The 26,005-nt window shown below is 35.4% G+C and overlaps 1 protein-coding gene across 8 annotated transcripts in view; it reads left to right on the top strand.

Annotated features, from left to right (window-relative positions):
• CCDC148 (coiled-coil domain containing 148) overlaps window positions 1-26,005 on the top strand; it is a 306,973-nt gene that overhangs the window by 35,604 nt on the left and 245,364 nt on the right. For all 8 annotated transcript variants that reach the window (XM_072961001.1, XM_072961002.1, XM_072961003.1 and 5 more), the window contains 3 exons: window positions 16,561-16,623; window positions 17,601-17,722; window positions 24,220-24,323. In XM_072961001.1, coding sequence (XP_072817102.1) covers window positions 16,561-16,623; window positions 17,601-17,722; window positions 24,220-24,323 — 289 coding nt within the window. The remainder of the gene's footprint in view (window positions 1-16,560; window positions 16,624-17,600; window positions 17,723-24,219; window positions 24,324-26,005) is intronic.

Genomic DNA, 26,005 nt, shown 5'->3' with positions numbered 1-26,005 from the left:
TACTGTTTAAGGATTGGTTATTCTTGGAAGGTCTGGCTTCCTAATAGAGGGATCCTTTAATCATTTCTATTCATAAATAATAACATTAAACGCTAAGGAAAGGCATATGGGCTAGCAATTACCTTTCAGAAGTAAAAGAAAGACATCATTTGCCCCAATATTTTAAAGGAGCCAAACAAGATCAATAACTAGTCGTATAAAACAAAGCCTCATTACTTTGGTAGCAAATGCTTAATTCATCCATGTCATCTTGATTAAATGTTCTCTAAGATTTTATGGTAGGTATAAGCTGACCTAGTATCTCTTAGGACTTGTGATTTAGGCGTTTCACAAATGATATTGATTGTTTAATTAAATGTTCATGATAAATATAGAATGTTCATTTTAAGCACTAACATTTTTCATTGTGTTATTATGAAAGAGTAACAGCCATCAATAACAAGAGAGGTGGCCTTCTGTCATCACTGCCCGTGAGCACAGCAGGCCATTGGACAGCATGCGCCATGAAGACAGGGAGCATGTCTCTTATATCCACTGTTGTAGCCCCGTGTCTAGTGCCGTGCCTAGCACATGATAACAGTCTAATGTGTCAAGTGAATGAATGAAGTAGGTGTAAATTCATCTCTGACCCCAGCACACATCTGCTCATAAAGACAAGTCTCAAATAATAGCTATTAGTTAGGGTGGTAGCTTTCAATCTCTCATCTGGGGAACCTTGGTGCTTTGTGGAGATGCTCAGGTGCTCTGCAAACAGTAAATGACTTCCTGCCAAATCTTTACGTTGCTTGAATGTATTTGTTCAGGATTCATAGTTACAATGCAATCTAGCTTAAGTAAAATTAAAAATTATAGGCTCAGGAATACCAACCAAGGTGGGACAAATGAAGCTGAGGGAAAGGCAGGATTCAACCTTGGCCTCAGAAAAATTCACGCCTTCCATCTCTCAGTATGCTGGCTTCATGCATGCTCACTGCAGACCAGTTTCTTTTAGTGGGAAACATGGTTTGTGACAGCTGTTAAGCTTTATATCTTAGAACTTTAGTCACTGGGTAAAGACTGACTGCAAGCTTTCTTTGGCCTTCAGTTTAAAATCTTGGAGAAGGAATTTTGTTTATGAAAGAATTTGGCTATTGAAAAGATTTTGAACTTTTTTTTGCTCTGAGTAATTAATTTGCAATTCCACTCCTCTCTTCTTACACTCCTTCTTTTAGCCTCATTTGCTTTTCTTCAGCGTCATTTCCCTCATTCTGAACTTGGGTCTCCCTGCCCAGTCTTTCCCCGTTAATAACTCTCCTCCAGGCACATCTGGCCCTTAGATTCCCTGTTCTGTGTGCTTGATGTGCCTTTTGGTCCTTCTCTCCTCTTGTCTTGAGTGAAAATTCCCTGCCCAGGGAGTCAGTCCCCTTCCAACCTTCTGTCTGGGAGGAATTGAGGCATGTAATGTGTGAATTCAAGATGACATAAACCATAGCTGTATTAAATCTTTCTGGTGTTTTAAAACGTTTTTCACTTAAGGACAAAAGGCAGTTATTTTATAACTGTCTACTATAGTCCCAAGCAGCGTGTAGATAGGATAGAAGTTCTTAAAATAACTTTTTTAAAATAATAAAGTGGGACACCTTAAATCATCAGACAACTAGAATTTTCTCTGAAATAAGTGCTAAGAAATGACCTTGGTTAGTAACAAGGTACATACATATGAAAGCATGATCAATGTAGTCTTTCTGCTCTCTTTCTGAATAGTCAATTAAGGCTCCTTCTCTACCAACAGGACCTTAACCCGGGTGATGTTTGGCAATGACATTATTTCTCTATGACCAAAGGAGGTGCCAGCCCATTTTTAGAGCAGAACATTTCATCTTCCCTATTCTACTTAAACTTATGTGCTGAATTCAGAAAATGTGAGAAACTTGTCTTGGAAACTTGTTAAATCTTGAGAAATAATTACCAATTGAGTCAGAGGGCAGGATGGATCTAAACAGGTAAAGTGGTGGTCCTACAGAGCATTCTTCATTTAGCTCTATGGTGAAATTATTTAAAAGTGAAGAAAAAGGAAGTTTTACTTTAATTAGTTTATGAAGATGTGGATAAGAGCTTTTGAAAGAGTACTGATCTAGCCCTTAGGGGAATGTGGGTTGAAAACTGGAGTTGATCTCGGATCTACTCAGTTAACTTTATCATAATCTTCTCATGATCTGCAGTTGATGAACATGAATTCCATCATGAATAAACTTTCTTTTCTTCCAGGTTATTCTTTTTGCTATTGTTGTTCTAGGTTATTCTTATTTAGAATAATTGAAAGAAAGCCTGCCTATTTAAGCTAAAATCAAATTCAGTGAAAGACTGTTTAGTCTTTCTTTATACTACCTCAAGTTGTAGAGAGAATGAAAATATATTATTATGTTATAAGGAGTTATTCTCACTCTGGAGACCGCTAACACATGCTTGGAGATTTGTAAGTTCTCTATGAGAATTTAAATTTTATGTTTTTATTTCAAACACAATTTTAAGGAAGAATATAAGCATATCCTCTTAAATCCATTCATATAATTTTGGTGCCTAGTTTTGTGTTCATGGACTTATGATGACATTAGTGCCAAGTGATCACCTAAGTGACAGAGTCTACGTTTTAATATATTGTTTCTCAAATCAGTGTCTAAGAATCACAGTCTATGGACACAATTTCTGACATCTGTGAGAAACTGGTCATAACATTAATAACTGATATTTCCTGATGATATTTTTGATGTCAGATCCTCTTCTAAAAAATCTTTGTACATTATCTCCTCGTGACTCTAAGAAGTACCACTATTATCTTCATTTTACAAATGGGAAGATTGAGGCACAAAGACGTTAAGGAACTTAGCAAAGACCTCAAAGCTGAGTTTGGAACCTAACATTCCAGCCCCAGGGCTCGCAAGCTTGAGTGGTATGATATTTTTCTTCCCTGGTTGGCATACTGGGTACTGTTCCCTTCCTTTATCACTGGTTACCCATATTTATGATCATTAAAAAGTAATCAATTTCAAATTTAATGGACATAGATATCAATTCTTAGAATAAAAAGGTTTCAGGAAATATTGACTGGTCCCTATTTTAAGAGTATGTCTACTTATAGATGAAATTAATTTATATATCAAATATTTTGAGAGTCTTCAACAGAAAACAGTTAAATCATGATAGCAATAAAATAGAGAATTTCTGTTGAGGTGCATTATCTGTTTAGGAGGAAGACAATGTATCTTCTACCCAATTTTCTCTTCTTTCTCTTTCCTTCCTGAACAATCAGTCCTAAAGCCATTAGATGGGGCAGAGCAGGGCTGCTCTTTCCACTGGAAGGGAGAGGGAAACATGGTGGCCCAGGCCCTGGTACTGGAGCCCAAAAAAGAAAGGAGAGGATTCATTTGGGAGGGTTGACTGGCACTGGTGTCAGAGACCAACCAGGGTAAGAACTGCACCCACATGGAGGAGCAGCCTGAGATGGGTGTCAGAACTCAAATGAAATGGTGGGGGAGGCACCTATGACTGGGAGTGACCCAGCACAGTGTGCCAGAGCCCACGCAGGATGAGGAGAGTGTGAATATACATGGAGGGACAGCCTGACATGAGGTTTTGAAACTCAGCTGGAGGGGGAGGCGTGTCCATGCAGTGGGACAGAGGGCAGCATGGGGAAGGAGTCTGGGAAGGATAGGAGGGAAAGTCCTTGAACAAGAAATGGATAGTTGGTGACTTTGGGGACCTAGGCATTCACCTTTCTCAAGAATTGTGTCAAGGAATAGCAAGAGAAAGAAGAATTTATCCTTGGTTTTTGAATCTATGGAAAAGTGCTATTTCAAAACCTATAGAATGTCTCTCCCTGGCTTGAAAGAACAGTGGGAAGAATTGTTTCAACCTGAACCTGTGGTGTTGTCTGGATCCTCCGGTTAAAAGCACATCGGTTAATTTGAAAGTTGAAGTCTGAAAGGCTGAAATGAAAAAAGCTTAGGAGAAAAAAAATCAATCTGCTCTATAATCACATAGCTTGTAGCTAATTTGCCTTCATGTATAGGAAAGCAGGCATGTGCACTGCCGTATGTCTTAAGTTAGGCTAATTATTAAGATTTCTTGGGACACTTTTGAAATTTATATATATATATATAATCTCACTGGTATCATAAAAAGAGTAAAGCCAATTGCTTTAAAACCTATTTTTACTACTTCCTAAATGTGCATCCTTGTACAAGTTATTTAACCCGTCTGAACTTCAGTTCTCCCACCTGTAAAAGGGACAAATAGTAGCTATTTTAAAGTGCATTATAGTTGCTCTCAGCGATTGTTAACGTCTGTCATCCCCCTTCTCAATTAATACATATATTTTACCCTGGGATACCTCTCATTATAGCTAAAACCAACTGAAAACCATAGTCTAAAATCTTAAGTGAAAGTGTAATTTAAGCAGTTTAGCATAAATCGGGGCTACGCGTTAGAACTGAAAGGCCAGGCCACACTTTCTGCACTTGCAGGAAGGCCTTGGGGAAGACACAGAGCGCCAGGGGAGAGGTCGCAGAGCCTTCCTCTGCAGGACGCCCTTGTTTTGGCAAACGGCACGACTAGACAAGTGGTGTCAGGGAGTGCTTTCTCCCCTTTCCTGTGACCCTCATACTCTGGGGAGGATGCCGGGGCTCCCTAGGGAGTTGCCAGAAGCCTTGTTTAACTAACAGCAATGTGAGAAGGCTAAGATCTATCTTGCCATGTCAAGCTTAACTGTTACCCAGCTCAGGAGACAAAGAGAAAAGTAGAAGTCCATTTGGTGTTTGGATGAAAACTGGGTAAGGCTACACAGGCAATTTGGTAACCTGTAGTTCTTTCACTTGTAACATGAATATGCCTCCTTATATTTTTATGTTTATTTATTACTTTTGTTTTTAAGACTACATAGTATTCCATTGAATAGCTATGCCATATTATTTAATCAAACCCTTAAAAGGAGATTTTGGTTTCTTTTTACATATTTATTATTATAAACATACTATAATTAATGCCTTCTTTCATATATCTTTGGGTATGCCTCTGACTGTGTCCTTAGGATGAAATCCTAGAAGTGGGAATACTAAGCTTTCAATACACGTTGCCAAACCAATCTCCAGAAGCTTTTAGAAATTTGTATTTCTTTGATGGTACATGGAAGTGTCATTTCACTACGCTCTCATCATTCCTGTGTCATTGCTATTTTTTAAATTTCTGTGAATTTGCCAGATGAGCAATAATCATAATAGCTAATGCATGTATAGTGTTTATAATGTGCCAGGCACGGTTCTAGCACTTTACATATGCGTAGGCAGAATTCTGAAATGGCCCATGAGAAGTCCTGCTCCCCAGCAAAAGCACCTTGTGTAATTCCCAGGAGTGTATGTCAGGAGATAGTGCTTCTGTGACTGTGTAATTTTATATGGCAGGAGGAATTCTGCAGAGGTAATTAAAGTCCCAGATCAGTTGATCTTATAATAGGGAGAATATCTAGTGGGCCTGATCTTACCACATAAGCTCTACAAATTTGAGTTGAGAGGTCAGGGACAGAGGAAGTCAAAGAGACTCAAAGCACGAGAGGGATTTAACATGAGAGTGATTATCTCTGGTGATCTTGAAAATGGAGGGCGTCCCATGGCAAGGAATGCAAGCATTAAGTTGCTGAGAGTGGCCCCTGGCTGACAACAAGTCAAGGAATGGGGACCTCAGTCCTATAGCTGCAAGCATATGAATTCAGCCAATGATAAGAATGATCTTGCAAGCAGATTTTCCCCCAAAGCCTCTTTAGAAAAATTCAGCATGGTTGATGTGTTGATTTCACCCTTGTCATGCCCTGAGCAAAGAATCCAGCCATGCCATGCAGACTTCTGACCTACAGAACTGTGAGCTAAAAGATAGAAATGGTTGGGTTTTTTTGTTTTCTTTAAGTAGGACGGATACAAAAGTCGAGGTTTCTTCTGCCAAAGTGAGGATAACTGGAGTATCAAAATAAATAATTATAATAGCAGATTGTAACCCACTGAATAAAATGAATCTCCACAGATGTATAGACAAATACATATACACATGAATTAATTGTTTAATGAGGAATGAGCTCTCTACAGCATTTCGAAGCAACTGTCCGCAAAATACTTACTAATTACAAGTAGGGGAAAAAAGTAACTCTAAGGGAGAAACTTGGCAGATGCTACCTTAATTAAGTGTTCAGAGTGAACATCATCAGTAATGGACAGATGGAAATCAAGTGATAGGATGCAGTGAGTAGAACACGAATCACTTCTGTGATATTCCTGCCAAAGTTGCAAAACCTGAGTCTAATCATGAAGAAAATCATACAAACCCAGGTAGAGGGACATTGGACAAAATAACTGGCCTGTAATCTTCAAAAGTGTCACAATTATGAAAACCAAGAAGACTGAGAAAATATTCCAGACAGAAGGACCACAATTTGTTTATTCAACCCCTGGTAGACATTTAGGTAGTTTCTAGTTTGGGGCTACTAGGAATGGTGCTGCTATGAACATTCTCTTGGGTATCTCCTGGTGAATAAATCTTTGTGCATTTCTGTCGGGTATACGTAGGAGTAGATTGTCTGGGTCATATAACTGAATTGCTGGTAAGTTTTCTAAAGCAGTTGTACCAATTTACTCTCCTACTAGCTGTGTATGAATGCTCTGGTTGCTCCATCTTCTTACCAATATTTGGTATTTTCTGTCTTTTTCATTTAGCCACCTTAGTGTGTTTATAGAGATATTGCATTTTGGTTTTAAAGGATTTTCCTGATGAATAAAGTTGAGCCCTTTTAGAATGTTTAGTTATCGTTTTTGTGTGTGTGGAGTGTCTATTCAGGTCTTCTGCCCCATTTTCTGCCCGTTTTCTATTGTGTTGTCTGTCTTTGACTTATTAATTTCTATGTGTTTTAAAATAGATGTATATCCTGGATACCAATCTTTGTTGAATGTATGTATTGCAGATATATTTTCCTACTTTTGGGGTTGCCTTTTAACTCCCTGAGTGGAGTCTTTGGATGAGCAGAAGTTCTTAATTTTAGTATTTCCCAACTTAATACATTTTCCACTTATGATTAGCCATTTTTGCTGAGTTGTTTAAGAAATCTTTGCCAATTCCAAGGTCATGAGTATGTTCTCCTATGTGTTCTGTTAAAAGCCTCATTTTTTATCTTTCACATTTAGATCTTTAATACATCTGGAGTTGATTTTTGTGACTGTTGGGAGGCGGTCAAGATTCATTTTTTCCATATGGACATCCAATTGACCCAGGACCATTTATTGAAGACTGTATTTTTGCACACTGCATAGCAGTGTGACTCACCTCTGTCATAAATCAGCTGACCATAATGTGTGGATCTGTTTCTTGACTCTATATTGTTCATTGCCTTGTTTATCCATTCTTGCTCCAATAACATGCTGTCTTAATTACTACAGCTTCATAGTGGATCTTATTATGCCATGCTGTAAATCCTCCAGCTCTGTCCAGCTTTGTTCTCTTCTTCAAGATTCCCTTGGCTATTCTTTGTCCTTTGCATTTCTATACACATTAATAAATCAGCTTGCCAATTTTCATATACACACAAAAAAATCTAGGATTGCAACTGAGAGTGTATAAATCAATTTGGAGGAGTTGACATCTTTACAGTATTACATCTTTTCCACCATTTAAATAATTCGCTGACAGTCCCATAGTTTGTAAGTGGTAGCGTTGGAAGTCAGTCTACTGTAGCCTTACTCCAAAGCCCAACACTGCTCTGGAGTTAAGGTACACCTTAGTTTTGAGGATGTGCAGTTTTGATTTCAATTGTATTTTAAATGAACCAATTTTGTTGGTCTAATATAGTGTTCTCTTTAGTACTACCTTTTTAAAACCTCCCATTGCATGGGTATCTTATGTATCTCATGTTTTTGATGACCACTGATAAATAGTAGTCAACTATTTCATATATTATTGACCATTATATTTTGAACCAATGTATTTTGATAGTACTGTTAGAGCCAAGTGGAAAATCCTATACAGCATAATTCTTACTGTTTGTCCGTGTGTTACACCATCAGCTTGTTTCTCTCACCACCTCCTGCCTCTGACCCCCCAGAACTCTTCCTTCCCTATTTCTCTAAGGGAAAGAAACTTAAAAAAGAATTTTTTTTTTTTACCTCCCCAGCTTTCGTAGGATATTCTTGAGATTTTTCCATATAAGGAATTTCCAGTTATTGTTCAGAGAATAGGATCCCTGTGGAAAGAGAACATGAACTAAGGGATAGTAGAGAATTTCCCTTTCCTTTTCTGTGTGAAGGACTGGGTTGAAACAGAAATTGACACAGGAAAAGGCTGTTTGACATCTCTCTACACCCTCCCCATCCAGCCCCTCTCCCCACATCAGAAACTCCTCCCTCTTTTCCAGAGCAAAGCTGCTCAGCCTGTTAGTTCTGTGACTTGTCAATGGAAATCTCACCCAGACCTGCCTTAGGGCCCACCTTTGATGGTTCAGAATTACCTGCCCTGCTGCCTCTGCAGTAAGGCTTGTAGCCACTTCAGTGCAGCTGATCTAAACTGAGTTTGTGGCCTTTCTGGGAGGGAGGATGTCTTTTTCTTGGACCCAAATTTGAAGGAAGTGGAAAGAGGAAGTAAGAAGTAAATAAACACAATCTTTTTTATCTCTTTTGTTCTGTCAGATTTTCTTTGTCCTCACTCTTTCTGTCCTTTCCTCTAAACTTTATCTTAACTCCTTTAATCCTTTAATGCTTTGTTTCTTCACAGCTTAGCCTAGAGATCTTTAACTGGCAATAACACAAAATGAATGAATATTTCTTACCCTATATTACTTCATTTATTCAAAGTGTATTAGTGCTACCACATTCCAGGCACCGTCATTTAAGTTTTATAGTCTTTGTGGTTAAAGAGTGGTGGATTGCTATTTTTCTTTAAAATTTTTTAAAGTGCTTTTGTGTAGCATTTAAAAGAAAATTTCTCACATAATTCATCCTTTGTGCAAAAATGATTTATTTTGGAGTATTGAAAACCCACAGACACATTCGTCTGTTTTACTTTTTGATAGTGGAATTAAGTTTTCAAGGACTTTTTTCTTTCCCCCTCCAGAACCACCTACACATCTTTTTACCTAGTCTCACTCAGCTATGTTGAAACTGCAAAAGAAACTCTACTGGGGATTTAAAATAGGAAGTTTTGCTAACTGTAATTTTCCCATGCTACCATTGAAGAGCAACAGAAGCAATATTTTTTAGTATTTTATCCTGCGCTTGTATTGATGAGTGCTTTTCTAGAAGGATTTTTATACTGTACCCGCTGTGGATGACTTGTCTGCTTTTCTCATACCATGTCTAGAGAGACGTCATCCACAGCAGGTACAGCAGATTCTTGATATCAACAGTGTCCCAGGCTCCCTTTGGCTTTGCTTTCTGCAATAGTTAGTGTGTATCTTTCATTGTGATATTCACTACACAGTCATAGATGGCCGCCCCATACCTCGTTTCACATCCACATTCCAGGCAGGAATAAAGGAGGAAGGACAGGGGAGAAGGGGCAGTGCCCATAGGAAAAAGCAGATCTTGTCCTCAAATTCCCAGCAGACCTGGGCTTGTATCTCATTGACTAGAACTTTGTCACATGGTCACTTGGGTAGCCTCAGGGGTATCAAGGAAGGCCAGTGTTTTAACCCTGAACAAAATTGGGTTCTATTAGGAAGGAAAACAGGGAGAGTAGATATTGGCACCTAGCTGTGTCTGCCACACTTTTAAATGTCAGACAATAGCATTTCCTCAGCAGTAATAGTGAAAAGCCACCTCAAAATTCCATTTAATGGTTGAACTCTGTAACCTGGCTTGTGACCTTGATGTTGGCACTTTTCTCTTAATGAACAAGCTTAGGATCAGAAGAAAGAGCAATGCATTTGTGATCATTAATCAAGAGAAAGAGTGCTGTGTTTCATCTTGTTAAAGAAGATGTCAAAAGAAATTTCTTATACAAGGCACAACAAATTTGTGTAACAATTATTGAATTATAACCAAAACTACAGATAACGTAAACTGGGTATTTTAGTTAACTGGATATTTCAGACTGGGTGCCACTGGGTTGTTGCAAATTGGTAGGGTCGAGCTGCTCCAGGACTTGTCCAAGTGTGGCAGGCTCAGAGGTGAGTGTGATTGGGTGGCCAGGCTGTGGGGTTCTCACCAACAGAACCCACAGGATAATCACTTAGAAATTCGAATATAATCACATTAATTCTATAATAGGTAATATGATTATTTAGGGATAAGACCTTTTGGGATAATATTTATTACTCTTAACATACATATGTGTATGTTCTTTTTGTGAAAAAACAAAAACAAAAACAAGATTTCATTACAGATGGAACTAAAGTCCCCTTTGAAACTAACTGATAGCTCAGTATCCTCTTTAGTTTGGTCTGTTTCTATAACCTGTAGATTTTTCCCTTTGGAAAGAGAGAAAGAGAGGTGGCAGGGGGGTTGTAGAGCATTCTTTTGTGTCTGAGCTTGTTTATGTAGTGGTATCATATGGTATGTATCATAGTGCAACTTGCTTTTTTCACTTAATATATGTTGAAGGTAAGAAAGACCAGATAATCTGTGTCTACTATGCAAAGAATGTCCTTCTTACCCTCAAGCTCTTGGATACCAAAATGGCAGAGACATCCTTTGATTACTAGTAAATAGAGACATTGCCCAGGTTTCTGTGTGTTGGGGATGGGGGTTGTATGCTGTGACTGGCAGCTGAATAGCTGGTCAAGGGGCACCTGCAACTGTAGTTAACATGAATTTGCAGTCAGTGCCGAGATTCACTGGGGTAACATGGGAGTTTTTCTTTTTCCTTACTTCTTAATGTATACTTCAATCCACTGCCCATTTTGGTTTGGAGTTTGTTCTTTATAATAATTTATCTCATACAGATGAGACTAGATTTTTTTTAAAATTGGAGAAGAGGGGGTGAAAACTATGTGTTTGCCTCAAACACCAAGCTTTAGGGACAGCACTATGATCTGAAAATAAAATCACTTGATGCTTTTTTGGCAAATATATATTGAGTGTCTAATATGTCAGCACTATTTTAGGCACTTTAGAGAAACTGAGATGATCAGCCAAAGGCCTTGCTTTCATACATCCTAGTTGTAGAATTGAGCAATAAGTAAATAAACTAATAAATACATAGTGCCTTATAGTGAGAAGTGCTATGAAGGAAAAGAATTCGAATGAGAGGATAAAGAGTCATTGAGGGTGGAAGGGGCTACTTCAGATGAAGTAGAAACTGAGTAAATCTATATCCCTTAGTCTGTGATAGATGTTCAATAACCATTGGATAAATGAATAACCACATCAGAAGGGATATACACAAAGTACAATAGCAACACAAGAGAGGAAAAAAATCGTCACCTGGATTAGGTGAGGCTTCTGTGGGATGCTTAAAATGAGACTGAAAAATAGGTAGGCATTGGCCAGAAGAAGCCAGGGCTGGGAAGGCATCCCCCACACAGGTAACAGCATGTGCAAAGGCAGGGAAGTGTGAAAAAGCATAGTCAGTTTCCCACTGCTAAATAACCAATTGCAAATAAAAACTTAACGGCTTAAATAACACAGATTTATTGTCTTACAACTCCAGAGGTTGGATGTCCCTAATAGGTCTTACTGGGTTGAAATCAAGTTTTCAACAGGGCTGCATACCTTCTAGAGGCTCTATGGGAGAATTTATTTCCTTGCCTTTTCCAGCTTCTAGAGATAGCCTGCATTCCTTGGGTCGTGGTCCCAGCCCTCCCCTTTCAAAGCCAGCAGGGCAGCATCTTCAAATCTTTCTTCTCTCTGACCTCTGCTTCTGTCCTCACATCTCCTTCTCTATGACTCTTCTGCCTTCCTCTTAAAAGGAAGACTTGTGGTTACATCCGGCCCACCTGGGTAATCCCAGGTACTTTCCACAGATAAAACCAGCTGATTAGCTGCAACCTTAATTCTCCCTCACCATATAATGTATTCAAAGGTTTTGTGGATTGGGATGTGGCAATCTTCGGGGAGCCATTGTTCTGCCCTCCGCACATATTGTGTGTTCAGGGATTTGCAAGTGGTTTGGGAATGCAGAGTAGTGTGCTTATGGTGTAATGGGGAAAGAATGGGCTAAATAGGCAAGAGCTGTAAAAGGTCCTTGTCAACTATGCAGAGTTTGAACCTTGTGGTGGAAAGCAATAGGAAACCATTTGTTAGATCAGAAATACGTAGGATTCTGAGACATCACTCATCCTGGGTCTAGGAAAACAAATAAAAGGGTATTGTGAAAATCTGTACAAAAGATTTGCAGGGGTGAATTATATGATACCTGTCTATGAATGAAGAGTTTAGCAGTAAAAGGGGCCAGGAGGAAGCAGACAAGCCTCTAACTTCAAGTCCAGGTATGTAGGATGAGAAAGTGGGTTCCCAAATTGTGTCAGAAGAAAGCTGATAAAGTCTTCAGTTTCAGCAGGTCCAAAATGGCAACTCAAGTAAGCAGGACAAGTAGTGAGTCTTTTCATAACAGAGGATCACTTTTATCTCTTATGGGTTCCACATTTGGAAGAACATTGGGGACAGAATAGTATTTCTTCATAAATAATTACTAAATTTCCCCAGTTGTTTTGCCAAAACTTGAAATTGCCAGTCACAGCTTCTGGTCAGATTTCTGAGACTATCATTGTGAGCTGTGTGAATTCATCTAATCCCCACCCCACCACCTCAGTGTCTGGAAATTCCACCCCACGCCCCCTACTTTTGTGTTTTTTAAACTATGTGCTGCTTTAAACTAGGTATATATGCATTTTCTTCTGGGCTTTTCAAATGATTGAAATAGATTTGAGGACGTAGCAGGAGTAAGGGCCTGAGAGGCCCCACTGAATTCACCTCCACTCTCTGTGGAATTCTCAAGTCCCCAGAAACTTCTAGGTCCCTTGCCTTGGTTAATCTTTTCTTTCTGCTTGAGTCTGCTCCCCAGACTGGAAATGAATATGAGATTAGTAGATTTGTATTTGAATCCTTTTCAATAGTGAGATTGATTTAAACTCTCCTTTTTGAGCTATTATAGATTTTTATAAATAGCAAAATTCATAAAGGTGGACTGTGTAGAATTTGCTTCATTAACAAATTTATAAGAATTATGAAAAAGGCAGGGATTTTAAAGATTTTGTTTTGCAATAAAAGGGCAGAATGTTTTTGGAATTTTCTTTTTCAGATTCTTGTACTGGTTAAATAATATATATTAATAATGATAACATATATATCTATACATATGTGTCATTTAGCAACCATGAAAGATACACATATATATAAACATGGGCACACAAATAAAATGATATAGAAAGATAAGTTATTAAATGAAAAGCAACTTGTAGAACTACATATATCATGATTGCATTTGCATAAAAATTGGATATACACTTGTATGTGCATAAAAGTCTTCAGAAGAATATAAAATAAAACATTAAAAATGACTACCAGGGCTAAATCCAAGTGGAGTATTAGGGCCAAGTAGCCTGAAAATTCTGATTTTTACCTCATAGTTGTCTATACATTTTGATATTATTTAACCAGTACTTTCATGATTGAAAAAATAGTTTAATATATTTATTCCCCATAGAGAATTAAAAAATGACCTTGTAAATATTTTAATACTAGCTTTTCCAACTTTTATAAAATTCTACAAATGTACTTAGTATATCCTGTCTTTCAATAAGAAAAGAGTAGTAAGAAATGTTAATTCAATGTTAGAGTGGAAAATTATGCTCCTGTGTACAAGTTCACATTTTAAAGGATCCTTGGTGTGATGAAATTCAGTTTCTTTTTTAACTGGTAGAATATGAAAACTGTGGTAGCATTTATGCCAATATATAGTGAAATAACTATTGCCCCTGCTTAGTATTTTTTTAAATGTGTTTTCCTTTTTCTTATAAAAAAAGAAAAATTTAGAAAATGTGCTCAAGTAACAAAAAGAAATCAAAATCAAATATAATCCTCCTACCCCCAAATTGCCACTATTAAATATTTGGTACCCAGAATTAGAATTGTTTCTGTCTCTGTTCAAGCTCTGTTTCCTTTACCAAATTGTTGTACTCTTTTAGAGGATGAATCCTACAAACTTCTTGTACAGGTTATGCTTAAATAAAAATTATGTTTATTTTGTTTTGGTTGCTCTGAATGAGAACTTAACCCATTATGTTAGAATTGATTATGAGATGTTTATTATGTAACTGAGCACTTTATGTAACTGTTTTTATTAGCTCTAATAGTTTGTCTTTTGGTTCCATTTATTTTTCCAGAACAATAATTTTACCCTATGCTAACAACAGTGCATAGTGTTTCAAAATGGAAGTAAATGTGCCATTGTGCTTAGAATTTGAAAGAGAATATGGCAGGTTGGAAAAATACTGTGTAAGCGGGACGTTGGGCATAGTTGTTTAACTAATGCTTAAAATGTCATGAGATCTTTCATTTGAAAAAGGCTATAATTTGATGCTACATCCAAGATATTTCTTCAGATTCAGTATTGTTCTCACACTGTGTGGTCTAGCAGAATCCTCATCGTCTTTTAAAATCTACCCTCATGAGGTAATTGGCTAATCTATATACATCTACACAATTAAGCAATTTAGAATTAACAAACTATCCATATGTTGTGCAATTTTAAGCCTAAGTAAACTGACATTTTCTGTTTTTATTTATTTTTTTTTAATTTTTTGGAGGAAGGTAATTAGGTTTATTTACTTATTGTTTTTTAATGGGGATTGAACCCAGGAACTCAGGCATGCTAAGCACGCACTCTACCACTGAGCTATACCCACCTCCTCAACATTTTCTTCTTTGGTGTACTAAAAGAGATTTTCTTAGGAAGGAGAAGAATACAAACTTTAACACCGTAAAAAGATTGCCTTGTTACATAAATGATCTCTTTGCTATTTTTTCTCATCTCTAGAGAAGTCTTGATTGTTTACCTACCCCAAAGAGACTAGTTGAGGTTATGAATTTTTTAAAGTTTAGATTCTCTATCATATATGTTAAAATTAACTTTATATTAAAAGTTTTTTCAGCCTTATTCACCTGAAAAGGCTTCTGGGGACCTGAGGTTTCCAGTTTCTGGAGGGATCAGGTAGAGAGAAAAGATAAATGTTTCAACTCTATTTATGAAGGTATAGTTTACCAAACTACTATAAATCATAATTAGCTTGAGGGAAAGGGTTTCCTTATGTCTGGAACATACAAATAAAAAACCCAGTAATATTTCAGACAAAAAAACTAAAAAAAATTATAACCATGTTCCATGTTCCATCTTCTGAGTCCTAATAGGTGACAAATCCTTGATCTTAATCTTCTGTTAATAGTTTCATGAAGTTGTCAGGATTTCCATTAGACTTCTTTAATTTCCTACCCAGTTCAGTGGTATGATCTAAAACTTATGACACCTGTACTTGTCAAAAAGTCCTTTCTATGTGTCTTGAAGCATTTTTTGCAAAAGCATTGGATCAAAACAATAACTGTCTATAAATGACAAAAGATTTAAAAAGTCATGGTTAGGGGGTGGAGGGATAAATTGGGAGTTCAGGATTTACAGCTACTAACTACTGTATGTAAGATAGATTAAACAATACGGTCTAACTATATACCACAGGGAACTATACTCAATTCCTTGTAATAGCCTATAATGAAGAAGAATATGAAAAGGAATGTATAACTGAATCACTGTACTGTACACTAGAAATTAACACAACATTGTAAACTGACTATTCAATTTAAAAGAAAAGGGATAATTAAAAATCTGATTACAATGCAATTGACAAACTTGGTTATTGCTATGGCATACATTTTAAGATAATTACTAGAATTGTAACTGATAACATTTTTGCAGGATATATTCAACTTTTAGAAATTTCATATAATTTGTAGAACATTTATATTAATAACATTTCCCATACAATATAACCTAGGAAGATTTATTGCCACTCATTTGACAATGCTTCCCATATCATTTAACATACTGAATAGGTGTAATTAGTTTAATACTTCTGTCTCTGAGATATCTCAGGAGCCTTTAGAAAACCTCAAAGTTAGCTAGCAGTCAAACACACTTCAATTAGAATTTGAAATCTTTGGGAAATTTGTCAAAAATACCAAAAATGTTTTAAAACACTTGGTCAAATAGGATCAGAGGTCACAGTGGAACAAAACTTACACACTTAACCAAAGTGACAATAAAAGATTTCAAAAGAAAATACAGAAAGTTATAATATATTACTTACAAGGTAAAAAAACCCTTTATAATTGGTTATCACAAGAGAGGAGGACTAAGAGGTAAGAGATGGAAGAAGAGACCAAGACCAGGAAAAAACTAACTGAAGGAGGCTTCTACAAGCAAGGAGAAACACATTTTAATAAAATACGAAGAATTATGGCACCTAGACCTGGGCTTTATTTTAAAAACCACTACAATGAACATATCTTTAAAACAGTTTTAAGGATAACATTATGAAATTTTAGCTGTCTTTTGTTTCTTTGATAGATACGGAAAACATGAATAAAACAGACCGACCCTTCATGACAATTCAGAGGAATGACAGCTCAGGTATTTTTCTAATTCTAAGCCTGTTTTATGATTTATCGTGGATTATGCATGATATAAAGTTGAAATGTTGATTTTCAAAGTTTTAATAATAGAAGGTTCATCTTTTGGTCACATTGAAGATTTCTCCAGTTCCTTTACAATGGTCAGGACAATCACTCTTTCCTTCATTGAGCTTGTCCTAAAATTGTTTGGAACCTTCTTAAAGTCATGTGGCCCATGATATACTTGCTAAATCTCAAGTGCTTTACAGGGCACAGGTTAATTTTTCATGGAGGCAAAAGTACATTTTTTGCTTGTCGCACTTGGGTTATTGTATTTCATGCTTCTTGGCTTTATAGTATCCTCTATCTCTATTTTATTTTGTCAAAATAGTTAATATCATGTTACTTTATCAAAATAGTTCATATCAAGTTAATATCATGTTAAGGACATTTTATATATTTGGATGGAGAATGCCTACCCAAACATTTTATATCATTTTAATGTTATTTGGCCTATTAAATTTTTTAGCTTTAAGTCTCAGCCTTTTAAAAAATTTATTTGAAAACTATTTCAATTTTTCTAAGTTAAAAATGTAACTATGATTTTAAAAATTCTATTTATTTCTCTTGACTTATAATAATGTGATACTTAAATATTCACAGTTGATGACTAACACTTTTTAAATAAAAAGAATGATCACACTTTGTATCTTGATAATATATTTTCTAAAATTCTCAATATACTAACTTAAAATAGAAGTATTCCTTTTATGCCCTTTTAGAAGTAATTTTTGCAAGAATATAGTGATAATATTTTTTAAATTTCCAGAGATAGAGGTTCAAATATACTATGAATGTCATAATATATTACTTCTCATGTTTGTTTAAAAATCTTTAAAAATAAGACAGGCAGTCAATATGTTGCCATAACTCTATTTTGACTTCCAATAACACAATACTGTTTCTTCATCATTTTCTGTTTTTAATGAAAAACAGATAATCTGGTATTCCATATGAAAAACGGAATAAGAAGCATCAAGTATAAACCAGTAGATTATCAACAATTGTATGCATTAACTGAAGCAAAAAAATTAGCTTCTGCCTCTACAGAGCTAAAGGTTAGTAGCTCTGTGTGTGTGTGTGTGTGTGTTTGTGTATGTGTTTTCTGGGAAATTTTATGGGAAAATCACTTACATAATTATCATAATAAAACTATTTTCATATTTCTGACTTCTATGCTGATCCATTGTATATACACCATCTATACACACATAGACATATAACAAATATTTATTATGTGCCTTGAAGATACAATGGTGAACAAACTATAGCCCTTACTCTCATGGGGTGTACCGTTTGCAGGAGATGGGGAGGGAAGTCAGTGTTTATCAAATAAGCCATGAAATACAATTATATTAAGTATAAGCTCCAATTTAAAAATAGTGTCTCATGTACAATAACAGGACTTGATCCTAATTGGGTGGGAAGCTTTTTCTGACAAAGTGACATTGGAATTGGGATCCCAAGGCCAATAAGAATTAGCCAAAGAAAAACAGGAGTGATGAGTACTCTAAATAGAAAAAGATGTATACCTTATCCCGTCCTGATTTTTGCATATTTAGATTTTTTCCAATCTTGTAATATTGGAAATCATGCTTCCATAAATATATTTATGCATAGACACCTTTTGCAAATAAATTCTCATGATTGGGATGTCTGGGCTAAAAAATATAAATGTTTTTTAGATCTTTCTTAAAGTATCATTGTGATAAAAATATCACCACAAACATTTTGTCTACACCCTTTCCAGCACTGGAATATGTACAGTTGACTCTTGAACAATGTTGGGGGTTAGAGTGCAGACCATCTGCTGGAAGAAAATCTGTGTATAACTTACAGTCAGCCCTCCTAATTGGCCCTCTGAACCCGAGGTTCCTCCATACCTGCGGTTCTGCAACCTCAGATTCAACCAACTGTGTATCATGCAGTACCATAGTATTTAGTGAAAAAAAATGCATGTATTAAGTGGACCCATGCAGTTCAAACCCGTGTGTTCAAGAGTCCACTGTGTGTATATATTCATATATGTATATTGCTAATATTGTCTCTCTCTATATATCTTTTTGTTCAGCTGTCTGTCTTTCTGTCCATCCATCTATGCATCTATCCAAATGCATATTTTGGATGAGTGTGGAATCACTGAATGTTAAAATTAGTATTTGGTCAAAGTGAATTTCTCTTTGATGATAGAATTGCTATCAAAGAATAAACATTTAAGATTTTAAATTACTAATGTGGTTTTTAAAGTTTGACATTAAATGCAGGAATGATAATTTCTCAGCACTGTCAGCTACTATATTGCTTCTCCGGTCACTGTGTGATACATTTGTGAGGTTAAACAGATGATCATTCTCAACTGACATTTTAAATAACATCAATAACCTTTTTGTTCATGGAGTATAATTCATGAAGAAGCTTTTTCATTGTATATTTTCTGGAAATAACTTGGTACCTGGGATTCATAGCATGGCAAATCTCAAAAAATGTCTAGCATTCAACTACTGAAAATGGTTTACAGTCTGTAGCAATCATTTTGACAAGCTTTTTGCTTCCATTTTTAGTCTCCATAGGCTCATAATAATAAAGGATTGTACTTTAAAAGCATTTTTGTAGTATCTGTTGTTTTGAATTTCAGTCAGTGAGAACAAAACGTGTCCTGGATACCTCATCATTTTCTTTCAATGTCTTTTCTTTATAAAATTTTCATTTTTTACTGTATCTGGATTAAGGAAGATGTTTTGGGAATGTTGCTTTCATGAATTTTGGAGGCTTCCTTTCTCAGTTAATTTATGTATATTTTATTTATTTATTTATTTTGAATGGAGGTGCTGGGGATTGAATCCAGGACTTTGTGCATGCTAGGCATGCACTATACCACTGAGCTACACCCCCCCTCATTTAATTTAAAGATAGTAAGTTGACATTTCACTTTTAAATTATTCTTGTAAGATACGAACAATTCTTAAATAGGACTTTTTCTTGAAAGACTCATGGCTTAAATGGAATTAGATAACTGAAAATTAAATATTCTTATAGTTCATTTTGTTTAATATTAGGAATTCTAATATATCAAACAGCCTATACCAACTAGAATTGTGATAATATTGTCTCTATTATCCTTTCTTATATTACTGTTTACTTTTTATAAAATACGTGCTGGCTAAAAATAGTATTTTAGTCTTCTTAATGTTATATAGTTAACACATTCTCTCTTAATATTGTATTAATTATCAATCAATTCCCTATTTATTTTACTAACTTAATGTGCTCATTTTTTGCACATGAAATTAACAGCTTTAACAGTCATTGTTAATTATTATAGCACAAATTGTGGCAATATTAAATGTAAACATAGCTAAGCTGAATGATAGAATGTTAACATTTAAAGCACATAAGAAGATTTTTGCTTCAAATTATATCTAGAATACATAGCTCTATTTGAAAAGAAATTCACAAGTATTTTTAATTAACAATACATTCAGAAGACTTGTCTGATTTTTATTACTGGTATTGTTATACTGATTAAATGTGATGTCACCTGTATAATTGCTGTGTTATTGATCATGCACAAGTTCTGGGATGTCAGATAAAATAACTGATGTGAGCATTGAATGATCTAGTCCTTCAGAGGCTAAGATTGAACCTGAAGCCAGATAGTAGATTCGAACTGAAAACTGAGACCAATTTTTGGTACATTATATGTTAACTGTTCATTACCAATTAAAGTATAAAAGAGATCTTTACAATTATTTTTATTTGAATTTCTTTACTTAGCAAGAATGATTATTTCTTCTTGTCCAACTCAAGTATTCCATGTGCTAATTCTTGTTTTAAAATGTTATATTATGGAAAATTGCAAGAATATGCAAAATTAGAGTGATGGTATCATTAATCTCCATGTAACATTATCCAGTTTTAACTATGAACAACTCTTGGCCATTGTTTCCTCTGTACTCCCACCTACAATTTCCTTCTGCACCAGATTATTTGGAAGCAAATCTCAGACATCATAATATTCACCATAAATATTTCAGCAAGCATCTCTAAAACACTAGGGCTACAAAACCCCGAACCCTATAATGCCATTACTATCAAAATGTTAATAACTTCTTAATTATCAGTCATTGTTAAATTTCTCTGATTGTCTCCAAAGTTTTTCTTACAATTTATTCAAATTGGTATCTAAATATTCATATACTACAATTGATTTTTATTTTTTAGGTTTCCTCCTCCATCCTCTTATATTCTTATAATTTGTTTTTTGAATTGTAGTATTTGTCCTTTACAGTTTCTTACATTTTGGATTTTGCTGATGACATCCTGGTGATGTCATTTAACGTGTTTTTCTGTTTCTTGTATTTCCAGTAAATTGGTAGTTATATCCAGAGACTTGATAAGATTCAAGTTCAACTTATTTTGGCAAGAACACTTATTGAAGGAATTCGTGTGCTTGTCTTTTTCTAGTACAAATAGTGCTGCAGTGAATAGCTTTGTTCATTTATCTTTTTATACTTTCACCAATATAGTTTTCAGATAGATTTCATTTTGTTTATTTGTTTTGTTTTGTTTTGGTGGAGGGGAGGTAATTAGGTATTTATTTATTCCTAATGGAGGTACCAGGGATTAAACCCACAACTTCATGCATGCTAAGCATACACTCTACCACTGAGCTATACCCTCCCCACTAGATAGATTTCTATAAGTAAGTTTGCTAGGTTGGGGGGGGGGTGTTGCATCATTTTGTATTTCCACTAACAACATAAAAAAAGAGCGTATTTCCCTATAGCCTTACACAGTGTCTTGTTAAACATTTGAGCTTTTACCAACCTGATAGATGAGGAATTGCATCTTAGTGTAATTAAAAAAAACCTTTATGTTGACAGTTCTTTACTGAGGTATAACTTACACATAGTAAAGCACAGAAATCTTAAGTGTACATCTCAATAATTTTGACATGTGTACATGTAACCAACACTTAAATTGTCTATTAATTGTTGTTGTTTATATCTAAAGATGGATTATCTGGTCCAAAAGGCTTTCATGGCATTTCAAGGCACCTCATAATAAATCATCATAATAAACCTCATAGGAAACCTCTAGTTTCTGATTCTTTTATGAACGTATTATTTTTGTTATTTGTAATTCATCAGTATTCTGCATAAATCGTCATCCACCTTAAATACTGCTTTCAAATGTCTATTGTTAAGTAAAATGAACTGGAGTCACCTAGAAATCACTCTATTGATAAAGATACAACTTTAAATCTTCTTGTTCTTTTAAGATTATTTTTCTTTATTTTTTTGTCTGAGGGTAGAAGGAGGGTCAGTGAGGGAATTAACAAAAAATCAGGATGTTCTGCAAAATATAGGAAGTACCTAGTGAGAAACAGTAGTTTTATTTTGACTTTCATTGTCTACTTAATTGGTCTTTCCCTGGGCCCAAAGGCAAAAACATTGATTTTCCTTTTTTAAGCTATAAAAATGTGTCTACATCTTTCACCAATATGTTTTAATTTTTTTGTACAATATAGACCAAATATATCAAAAAAATCTAATTTTAAAAGTTGTGCCTGCTGCAACAAACTTCAGAGACTGTCAATGGCAAATAGAATGAGTTTTGTGCATTCTTAAAGCAAACACTAGGGTGTCTTATTTTAGAAACACTTTGTATGTACTTTATTTTTTTTTAGTGAAACATAGATTGCTGAATGTTTTCCTGCAGTGTCCTGTTCTGATTTAAATGTACTTTTCTCCTAAATTTCATAATTGAAGCACTCTTAAGCAAAGATTTGACTTTGACTTTGTGCTTTTTTAAAGTAATGTTTAGGTTATTTTGTTTTCTTGCACCTCTAATTCTGAATCAGTAACCAGCACAGCAGAAAGATAAACTCAAGGTTAAAGTAATCAGTGAATGACAGCTAGAAATAGCATGCATTATAAAGAATCTTTTTAGGACTTCTGAAGTTTTTACATCTTCGGTATTGATCTGTTAAAGCTTTCAGGGTACTAAGTATTCTAGTAGCAGAGAAAATATAAAATATGCATATTTCATCAAGTTTCTGATTTGGGTTTAGCACTTTTACAGATGTTTAAAAGTATGAATGTGTATTGTAGAACAGATAAACAAGATTACACTGTATAGCACAGGGAAATATACACAAAATGTTATGATAAATCACAGAGAAAAAAATGTGACAATGAGTGTGTATATGTCCATGTATGACTGAAAAATTGTAGTGAACACTGGAATTTGACACAACACTGTAAAATGATTATGAATCAATAAAAATGTAAAAAAAAAAAAGTATGAATGTGTAATACACAAGTTCAGCATACACATGAGTGTCCGTCAGAGTCTAACCAGGAGACAGATGCCACTTAGGGATTTAGAGCAGAAGGGTCTTTAGTACAGGAAATGGTTATACAGATGATGGAGCTGAGAAGCTAGAGGACTATGGACCAATACAGGAATTATAATAGAAGGGAGTATTGCCATGCCTGGGTAAGAGGGACATTTAGAAGGAGCAAGTGTGTAGCACATCCCATAGGCTGAGGTTACCTAGAGATAGTTGAAACCATAGTAGAATTGTCAAGAAATGGAGCGATGGAGAGGATGCAGACGCTGGTGGAGACTCCTCTGACAGTAGAGAAGGTGGGAGGAGTACTCTTTTGGCTTCTCCTTCCCTCCCTCCCCTCCATCTCCCACAACCAGTGTCTCCGTCTGGCTGAGCCCAGCTGGAAGCCAGTTGATAGGGGTGTCTGAGAAATACAGGCTAGTCTTCCATGTGGAGCAGATCAGGGAGCTGGCCAAGATTGGATCTTATGGCAAACAGACCTAGGCCTGACACAGCTTATCAGCAAAAACCCCAAAACATGAATTATGTACTGTATTTTTTAAAAGTCATAAAATTTAGAGAAAATTTAAATTTAGTTGAAAATTTGGGTTTCAGAGTTACTTGATTTTTTCACTATTTCTTTGCTTAGTACCTTCATATAAATATTTGCCTAAAATTAAAAAAATTCATTTACAGAGTCATGGAGTTGAAAGATTAAAATTGTACGCAGTGTTTAAGGTCACATTTCTAGCAGGTGCTGAAGTGGGACTAAAGCCAGGCTTCCTAATAACTTATCTAATGACTTTTCCCCACCCTGTGCTGAAGGATCACATAAAACCAACCTGAACACCAAGGTTCTGTGTGATTCTGATGTTTGTCAGCTTGATGATTGTCACCAAGTCTTTTAACCTCTCTGAACTTCAGGGTCCTCATAAAATGGGAATAATGATGCCTGGCAGGGAAGATGTGTAAAAAGGCAAGAAAATATGTGGAACACTCTTGCAAAATTTTCTGGGGCTGGATGAATTAAGATGTTATTTATTGTATGTATGGAAAATAGAATTACTTCGCCTTTCTTTAGAAAGGTTTAGTGTTAAAACATGCAGTAATAGGGTGGAAAAAAATAGGTTTTTAACTTAGAAAATACAGACTAAACATTCCTATTGAGAAAAATACATGTAAAAACATTGAAATTGCTCCCTTTCATTCCCCTAAATCTAGATCAGAAAAGCAGTGCAGACTTCAAAGATATCTAAAGAACAAACACTAATAAAGCAACACAAGCAAGTGTGGTGGCAGGAACACCAAAGACTAAATGAAGTCAGGTAAGAAGTGATGGAAATCTCAGTAAGAACATGTATGAGTTTCACTTATCTAAGTAGATATTCTGTAACTTCCCTGTGAATTAAACCATGATAATCAAAATTTAAAGTTACAGTTGAATGCCAGTCAAATTAAAATCCTTTCGTTTCCTCAATTTAATCTGGAATCCAGTGAATACATTAACATGGCTTTTCCCTTCCTTAGGGAAAAGAAGAGATAATCTTCTCTATCTGTGAATCACGCACTCTTCTGCACTCCCATTCAAACTTGTATTTGTTTATATTGTGCTTAGCACATTGGATTATGGTGTTTTATCTGTATATTTGTCTTCCCTATGATGTAATAAACTTCTCAGGGGCAAGCATCCCATCATATTCATCTTTGTGTAGGATACATGGAAATAGATAAGTGCTTTCAGTAAACGAATGAACAAATGAACGAAGGGACTCAAGTTGAAGGATTTCTAGATGCAGCTGTATCATGACTAACTTGTTCAACTTGGATTTTTGACTTTTTCTGTTGTTTCCATCAGTCACTTCAAGATGAATTAAGACAGGAATAATGATTCTACACTTGATCTCAACTGTAATCTTTGAGATATAAATTTCTTTTCAAAGGTCGGGGCAGAAAGAGAAGGCAGATATGTTTCCTTGAGGCAAATATATTAGCTTTAATGATGGTGGTATTTATAGAGTACTCTTTTTGAAATGTACATTTGTAAGCTGTATTTTATATAAAATAGATAGTTTTTGGTCTCATTCCAAATTAAATTTCTAAATACCATTAACCTTACTTTTGACATTGGTGCTTTTCATATTGATAGGAGTTTCCTGTTCTGGCAAGGGACGCCTACATGTGATGTAAAAGGCCAATGATTGGAAATGGTTTTACATCATTGTATAACTTAAAGAAAAAATAAAATTTTAGACTTTGTCATTCCTACTGCTGTTATAAAAACAAATCAGGCCCATCTTCTCCCTCAAAATGTCACCTTTTACAGAGAGAAAGTTGAAAAAAATTTTTTGAAAATTTGTGTAACTTGAAACACGAGAAAAAGGAAAGCCATTAGGAAGTTTTAATTAACTTGCTCACTGATGCAGCTTAAATGTAAAGACACTGGGGAAAGTTTTTTTTAATCTTGCCTGTTGCACACCTCTCTTACCATGTGTATAAGCTGTTCTTGGGCTAGATAGAAGAGGCACATACATATCATTATAGAAAGTAGTTCTTTTGGCTGACCTGGAATGGCACAAAGACTATGGAAGTGAGGGACATTCAAGTAGGAAGAACCTTCATGTCTTGAAACCTGTATGGCTGAAAATTGGGCAAAAAAAGGATTCCAAGATAATTTTCTGTGTTATTCTAGAATAAGGCTAATTCCAACATGTGTTCAGTAAAGTAAAAACTATTCATGATAGGAAAGTTTGAGAAATGGCTAGATTTGTGAAAAATTTCGGGACCACCATAAAATCAGTTTAAGCTCTATCAGTATCTCTCAACCTTTAAAATCTACATTCCCTTTTAATAAAAGAAAAGAAGTAAAATATTCTTATGCATCACCATAAGAGACTTCATTTGAGAATCTCAGGTCCCAGAAGGTAAGGGCCCACAGTGACATCTGACTTTTGCTAGGCAATTTACTATATGCTGGGGAATATGATACGTACTTTACATGCTTTATTTC

Source organism: Vicugna pacos, chromosome 5 (assembly GCF_048564905.1).
Source record: "Vicugna pacos chromosome 5, VicPac4, whole genome shotgun sequence".
Lineage (NCBI taxonomy): Eukaryota > Metazoa > Chordata > Mammalia > Artiodactyla > Camelidae > Vicugna > Vicugna pacos.
Note: the sequence above shows the minus strand (reverse complement) of the source record. Positions and strands in the feature narration are given on the sequence as shown.